Source organism: Dermacentor albipictus, chromosome 1 (genome assembly GCF_038994185.2).
Source record: "Dermacentor albipictus isolate Rhodes 1998 colony chromosome 1, USDA_Dalb.pri_finalv2, whole genome shotgun sequence".
Taxonomy (NCBI): Eukaryota; Metazoa; Arthropoda; class Arachnida; order Ixodida; family Ixodidae; genus Dermacentor; species Dermacentor albipictus.
In genome coordinates this window covers 342,751,324-342,759,602 of record NC_091821.1, presented here as the reverse complement: position 1 = coordinate 342,759,602, position 8,279 = coordinate 342,751,324, and the positions used below count along the sequence as shown (strand labels likewise).

The 8,279-nt window shown below is 45.0% G+C and overlaps 1 protein-coding gene across 4 annotated transcripts in view; it reads left to right on the top strand.

Moving 5' to 3' along the window:
* Positions 1-2,325: 2,325 nt before the first annotated feature.
* Positions 2,326-8,279, top strand: part of LOC135912435 (oxytocin receptor-like) — a 28,197-nt gene continuing 22,243 nt past the window's right edge. Inside the window, exon 1 of one of the 4 annotated variants that reach the window (XM_070531745.1) lies at positions 2,326-2,402. Coding sequence is in view for 1 of the 4 variants with exons in the window: in XM_065445229.1 (XP_065301301.1) it covers positions 3,319-3,387 (69 nt within the window). In the remaining 3 variants the exon portion in view is untranslated. Of the gene's footprint in view, positions 2,403-3,015; positions 3,392-3,852; positions 3,881-8,279 lie in introns of those variants that run through there. The other 3 variants (XM_065445229.1, XM_070531744.1, XM_070531746.1) reach the window with 3 other exon arrangements.

The window sequence follows — 8,279 nt, the reverse complement described above, 5'->3', positions numbered from 1 at the left end:
TCTGGCTAAAATTAGCTCAGACATCCTGTATATCTTTAACACGTCCTGGTCACAAGTAGATGGAATCAATAATTAATTTAATTCAACCTACTTCTCCTACTTTGTTTATAGCAATCGTTCTACAATAAAACGTGGTAAAGGAGTTAGTTCTGTTGCCTCGTTCCTTTATCTGGCGCACACAAATTTTGATTTCCTGCCCACGTATAAGTGTTGTTTTTTTATTATTTTGGAACCCGCTGTGGTGGCTTTGCGGCTATGGTGTTCCGCTGCTGATCACGGTATCAAATCCCGACCGCGGCCGCCGCATTTCGATAGAGGCGAAATGAAAAAAAAAACGCCCATGTCCGGTGCACTTGGGGCACGTTTAAGATCCCGTGGTGGTGAAAATTCCACCGTTCCTGTGGTGGAATCAGATGCATACCATCTAATATGGACATGTACGGGTTTACAATCGGAACGCTCGCGTCTCCTACTGCAAGCCGGCCTCCGCTACAGTGTGACAACCAGCTATGACCGCTGGATACATGACAACAGATTCCACAAAACACTGCTTCAATTCATACACAACACAGGCCTCACAGCACACATATAATACACATATACGCTCCAAGAATTATGCCTTAAGGGCAAGCCTTTATCGCAATAAAAAAAAAGAAAATTAAGCCGCAGTCGCCCCACGACAGCGTGCCTTGATCATGATGAAATCGTGATTTTGGCACGTGAAACCCCAGAATTCATTCATAATTTCGGAAACTGCGAATGAATAAAAAATATGCAGATCCGACACACTTGCTAGAGTCTATTTAATGGAATGTTTGATGTATAATGGCGCAAGAGCCAGGTATAGCCAAAGAGCGCCATGCACGTGAAGTTGATGTGACGTGGCTCTAAAGAGGCCTTAAAAATGGCCGCTCTAATGTGCGTAAAATCTATGTGTAATAATATTATGGCGATGCGAAATGATGTGTACTATCAGCTTTAAGATGCACTACGAAAGAATGATACGATATACAAAAAAAATATGTCAGATACCAAAATTGACTAGAGCACCACTGCCACGTTAGAGCCCTTGAGACACAAGGGCCTGGAGGCATGTGCTATACAATATTGCTATCGCAGCGGCATCCTCTGAAGAGAGGAAGCGCTCCAAATGGATGGGACTAATAACATGTAAGACAACATCCTTCAAGAAACCGAGGGCTGCACTGCTGGTAAAAAGCGGTTCTTTAACAAGAAACATTGCCGGATGAAGTAGGACACAATAGCGGTATGCCAGAGGAAAATGTTTCTTTCTCTCAGCTTGGGCTTCCCGACACCCCAGTAAGACGTGGAGGACGGTCAGCCTCTCTCCGCATCTACGACGGCTTGGAGGTTCATTTCCAGTAAGCAGAAAATTATGGGCCCCAAATGTGTGTCCCATTCTGAGACGACAGAATAGGACATCTGTTCGCCGTGATTTTGTTGCGGGGGGGCCAAAAACATAACTGTGGCTTTATAACGTGCTGCAGTTGACTCTTTATTTCTGCGTCCCACATGCGTTGCCAGTGCTTTCGCAGTTTATTTCGTAGAAAGGCTTTAGATCTGTGACAGTCTAGGTGAAGCGGTAAATAAAGGCTTTACAACTAAAGGCAATGCGCACTATTTTGTTTACTTACAGGCTACCATACAGAAATGATATAAATGCCTATCAGTCGACCTTATATGTTCAGGTTTTATGTAGGATATATTTATTCGGCTACGCAGGACGGAAGTGCGCATACTTGGTCAGCATACAGGGTTTATATAAGCCATTTTTGGGCTACACTCATTTAGTATTTGTACATATATTCAAAAAGATCCTTGCAGAGATAGCGACTGACGCTCTGTTTTCCCGCATCTTGAGATGTGACTGTGGCGAATAGCTGACCACTGTTGATTTGACATGTTCTGAAAAGTCGATTAAGCTCCTCCTTCCGAACCCGCATCCACGCAGCCACGCCAAACCCTCGAAAGTGGGCAAACTTTGCTTTAAAACCGAGAAAATGAAGTGATATAATATAGAGCGCAGACAGCAACAGCGCATCCATCTAGCTAATCGCAAAGATGGTGAGGTTAATGCAGTCACAATAATTCGTGACTGAGAATGCTAAAGTACACTTAAGGGCTAAGAACAACCTTATGATAGGCCTAAAAGTTAAAGCACGCAAAAAAAAAATAATTGCGACAGTAAAGATGAATTTCTTACCCGGTCGCATTTATACACCCACTACCGAGGCCAAGTTTCCCGATCATGAGATCGCAGGAACTGACGTCGTGCTCATTAAAGCCCGAACTTTTCGCCACGGCGTGCCGGCTGTCAAAGTCGAACTGGAGACCAAAATACGAGTCACGAATTCCAAGCGAAAGAGCTCAGCGTGAAGAAAGTAAGTATACGTAGAGCCCTTGCGCAATTTCACGCAGCAGCCCCATGAAACTTCGCACTGAGTTTAAGCTGACCAGAAGGAAAAAGCCCTAGAAGAGTAAGGAAAGTTTGGCGCTACCCGACGACGTGCGTCAAATATTTATATACTCCCTCCAATGGCGAAGGGAAACAAACAGTGAGGAAAGTGCACAACCCACGGCACAACCACAGTGGGCAGCCCTGCGCAGGCAAAAAAAAAAATGAGAAGAGGAGGAGAGCGAGATGTTTGACACAAACAAAAGAGAAGGGGTGAAAAATTGCGCGCCCGCCACTTTCCTCGAGTCATCCGCGTGACTTCCTTCCTCCCGCGTGCGGTCATTTTACAGGCATCCTTTCTCAGGGCACCCGGGTGCGGAACGCCTGGCAGAACCCGGCGTCTTTGTAAGCGTTTCAAGCCCGCGAACAGTCGGCGCCCAACCGCGAAGTGATTCGGGCGTCACGTGGACAGCCCACGTGGCATTGCCCTCCGCGCGAGGAAAGGAGAGAAAGAAAACTAGCAAGAGGAGGAGGGGGAGGATCTGCGCGCGAAAGTGGCGACGTCGTCCGCAGGAGCCGGCGGGCCGAGTTCGAGCTCCGAGCGCTCGCTCTCGAGGTTACAACGCGCGCTTTGGAAGCGCCGAGAGTCGTTGTGCGTCCGCGTCGCTCTCGTCGGGTGGGGTGGCGCGCGCGAGCTCTTTTGTCCCGCAGAGACCTCGCGTGCACCGGCGAGGCGGAAGCAGAACCGCGCGAACCGCCGTCGGACACAGACCAGTTCCGGTGACCTGGTTCCGCGCTTACCCTTTCATCGTGCGGTCCTCATCCTGGTGGCACTGTGCCCGCGTGTACTACATAATTAGTGGACGCCACAGCGTACCGGACCCTTAATTGTGCGGTGATTTATGCCGAGTGATCTTTCTTTCTTTTTTTTTTCCTCGGAGGAACTAACGGGCCGGACGTCCAGTGAACCCGTGAGTACGTTAAGTGTGAAATGCGCTATACACTAAGGTGTTTTTGCTTCTTGTTTCTGGTATCATTGGCGTGGCTGTTTTCATTTTAGTAAGCGTGTCGAAGTCACCGTGGTCCCGTGTTACCTATTCCCCACTGCCTTCTTTCTGTCCACTCTTTTCTAAACGGCAGGAAGGCTGGCCCTCCCTCGTTTTCATTGGGCCAGTTTTTATGCTTCAAATAATAATAATAATAATAATAATAATAATAATAATAATAATAATAATAATAATAATAATAATAATAATAATAATAATAGAGTAGTACGAAGAAGAAGACGGCGAACCTGAAATTCACACCGAAGTATTTCTTATTCCAATTTCTAGATTATATTCCTTTAACCCACACTCTGCCATTGAAATTTAGTTTTTAATTCTGATAAACATACTTGAAGCCGCGTGCTTCTCGGCCAATCCTCCGCAGTGGGTTCGAGCCAGCATTTGGAGACGGGACAATGTGAGTACATTTTCTCACGACAGCGCGCGGTGTCAATTACTCTTCTACGATGCCGAATTACGCGCTTAAAGCTTCACATGAGAGCTCAGGTGCGGTTTCCTGTCGTCAACCATCTCTGCTCCGTGTGGGAGATATAGAATCCTCGAATCATTATCTCCTTTTCCACTGAAGGTGTACTTGTTCTGTCTTTGAAAAAAAAGCTACACTTGCTTTCTGTGTGCGATAACCCTTACACGTATTGGCCTTAGCCTGACGGCTATTGTTAATTTACCTTTGGTGGGAGCAGCCTGGATTGTGCCCAGAAGAAGGTCTCCTAGACTGTGCACAACAACATTGTTGCATCAGGAATGCTGAGGGAATCAACTTCTTTTTTCTTTTTCTTCAATATTATAACCACATTTCTTTGCGCCTTTCTTCTCCGACTCCATTATAAATCGACCTGTTCATTTTTCAGTGTCTTTATAATGTTGTTTAATTGTGTCATTTACTACGAGGTTGGCTGGGAACCACCGTGGTCTCCGAGTGGCTGCTACCGCGCTGCGTTGCTCAGCTCAAGGTCACGGGTTCAATTCCGGTCGTGGCTGCCGCATTTTGATGATCTTGAAATGCAATAACGTGTTCGTACTTAGATTTAAGCGCACCTTACACAACGCAAGGCGGTCAGAATTTATCCGCAGTCCCATATTGACGCCTACCTGCAACTTGCATTTGACTCTTACATTGTTATGTTCATAAGCGTATGGGACTGTGCTGTGGATTTCTGACCGTATGAAGTGATTTCTTTTCTAGCTCAGCTTTCTGTCGTTCTAAGCTTCATTTATAGCACTCAGACCACTTTTCCATGTGTTGTCCACTCTTGTGTCTTGTCTGCAAGCCTCAACTCTTTTTTGCATAATGATTTCTTTTCGTTTTCCTACATATTTTTCATATTGTTGTTTCCGCTACGAGAAAAGCAGTAGCCGTCAGCATAATAAGGTGGCTACGTATATTTCCTTTATTGTCATTACAATTTAAAAAGGAAGAAGCGTGCATGATAATAAGGTCATGGTTATGGCACGTAAAACCCTGGAATTTAATTTTTAAAGTAGTTTGAAAATACTAATTTTATTCCGCGTTGCTGTCACAGCCAACGTGCCAATTTAACCGGCAACAAGGGCAGCAACAGAAAGAACGACGGCAACAACAACAGGTCCATCATGTATCAGTTAATTCTAACTTGAAACTTTCCGACCATCTATTTTCTTTTGAAGTTTCCTCAAAATGATATTTTTCTTGAACCATTATACTACCCCATTCATTGCCGATTCCACGGGGTTGGTTGTGGGACATCATAAAGGAACAAACAAACAACAGATCTTGCGAATTGCGTGTAATGTGTTGTTGAAACCAGTTTTGTTTCGTTGTGCTCGCGATATATATATATATATATATATATATATATATATATATATATATATATATATATATATATATATATATATATATATACATATAATTATTTTCAGAGAATAATTGTTTGTTCTTTGTGATTGTGTTACAGTGAGCGTAGGCATGTTTACACCCATCGGTGCTTCGATTACAACGTGACAGACTCGAACCAAAATGATGTTGCATTTATGAGAGCAGCCTGCAGTGTGCAAGCAAGGCAAAAAATATAGGCCCTTGTCCACGTAAAAGGAGAGAAGTCTAATATCGGCATAACGTAATGATTACGTTATGCATTCGAATACTATTTCTTCTCGCTATTCGTCAGTGGCTCGAGTAATGCTCCTCCTAAGTTATCACTACCATCGCCCGGTCATGAGTGTTGGATGACAAGGAAGGAACGCATTCGAGCCAGAACAATGGCTCCACTACACCGGCCTAGGTTTTCGCAGGGCTAAATTAAATTGTGAGATTTTACGTCCCAAAAATGCCCGATGGTTCATGAGGGACACCATCGTGGAGAGCTTCGGATTAACTTTAAAATTAAATTAAATTATGGTGTCTTACGTGCTAAACTACTTTCTGATTATGAGGCACGCCGTAGCGGAGGATTCCATAATTTTGACCACCTGGGGTTCTTTAACGTGCACCTAAATGTAAGTACACCGGTGTTTTCGTATTTCGCCCCCATCGAAATGCGGCCGCCGTGGCCGGGATTTGATCCCGCGACCTCGTGCTCGGCAGCCCACTACCATAGCCACTGAGCAACCACGGCGGGTTCGGATTAAGTTTAGTGACTTGAGATAAGCGGCTGGTGTGGCCGGGTATCGAACACAAAACCATGCACTCAGCAGCGCAAGGCCATAACGACTCCGCTCTCACAGCGGTTTGCTAAAGCTTAGCTTCTTTATGTGGATCAAAGGCACTATGGTATGCGGATTCAGGCGGGTATATTCCGATGCAGCAAATTTTGCGTATCGACTTGTAATAGCCATGAAGTATACTTCATTAAAATCGATGAATTGCCCGAGGCTTTACGGACAGTTTGCACAAAAGCGTTCCTACGTCCGAACTGTTCGTAGGAGCAGATTGCAGCCGATTGTGATGTCGACATATTATTGAAAGCGGCAGACCAGTGGCATACAACACTTACGAAAGAAAAGCTTTTTTTAAATGGTCCCGTAAGAATGTTAAATGACGTAAGGCACTGAAATGAGAAAAGTGAACCGAAGTTAGCTCGATGAAAACTCTGCCAAGAAGAGCAAATCGATTATAGTAGGCCCAATAATTATGCGTCGACCATATTTGTATTCCACTTCCATGCTTTCATTTCATTTAGAGCTGTTCGTTGCCTTACTGGCACGAGTTTCGAAAAGAAATGTGCGTTTCTCGAAAATGTTCCTGAGTTTATTTGTTTGTTTGTTTATATTGCTTTATTTCAACGCAGCAATGCCTGCCTTCTTTATTTAAAGCAGGAACATGAATAAAATAAAGAGAACGTTGCACACGAGGTTCACTTGCGCTGCCGGAGGACGCTTGACGAATCTCTCTCGACCGCGCGAATTCCCTGAGCAGGTTTGGCTCGGATGCAGGACTATTTTTCACGTCGTTGGGTGGGACATCCGAGAACGGTATCTGCATTTCGCAGAAACTCGTGGTTGATGCGACCGTAAGATGTATTCAGCTCGTTTGTCCCCTCTCCATCGAACGGTTCGAGCGACGTGTCTCATCTGTGCTGGCGAAGTCCTCCTGCTCACCAAATAGTCGCACACACATGGGCGCACAAGCAAGCTCGTTGCTACGCAACTGACTCTTCAGACGACGAAGTCAAATATCTTGCAACGCCTGCTCTTTCGATTCGCAGCTACTTCGTGAAACCGTAGCTTGCTTGCTCAGTGAGCGATCATAATTACATCATGTGCCAGATCTGATCAACAGGCGCTGACAACGAAGCGCAAGAGCATTTCATGGAATTGTGCTTTGTTAGTTTGGCGCATGTAGAAACTACAGCCCACAGCTCATTTGCATGAAACGCGGGAGTTGTGCACTGTGGCATGCGTCAGTGCTGTTTCCAAAGCGCAATGCATGGTGCCAGACAGCTTTGGTTACTTCCATGCGCTACCAGATTAAGGCTCCTTTGTAGTCGACCGGCCTCCCTTGCATAATAAGTGTAAATCACCTGGGCAATGCAAGAAAGGACTCGCGATTTCTGAAGTACCCGCTTGGAGACGCCTACGCTGGGAGGCAAACAAATATCAACCCTGCGATGCCTCGCGAAGATCTAGTGGGGTGTACCGAGCGAGAGTGAGTGGCTGTATCATGAATGCAGTATGCTCGAGCTCAAGACGAGACAGTTATGCAGAATTAGACTTGGATGAGGCTTGTCCTGGATGCAGGGCCATTTTTCAAATCAAAATGTGACTTTTATATATACTTCAGAATGTCGCTATAGTGTCACGGCTAGTCCGTCGTGTAATAGGATGCATTCACATTACTAGGCTCCTTACTCAGCTGTATGTTTTTATTGCTTTCTCCGCTGGAATGGTAGTAGCGTATCATCGTCTGTTCTAAAGTTCACGTTTGCTCTACAAATAAAGATCGGCTCTAATGCATGTTACAGCGACTGCGGTAATGCCTGTGGCGGTGATAACCACGTAAACTATAATACTGAAACGATGATTAAGGAAAACCACTACGAATGTTTGTTACCGCGTGTTGACTGCCTGATCTGTTCAGGATCGTTCTTTTTGTTTGTTTGCTTGTTTGTTTGTTTGTTGCTTGCTTGTTTGTTTGTTTGTTTGTTTGTTTGTTTTTTGTTGTTGTTTGTTTGTTCAGACTGAAAGGTCTACGCTGTCTCGTCTCAATGATAGTTCTGCTTGCATTTCTTGTGAACTCCTGGTGATGAAGAATAGTGCGAGCGTGACGTTTACGGAAGGAGTTATCAGTTTCACTTTAGTACGATTCCCAAAGCTCA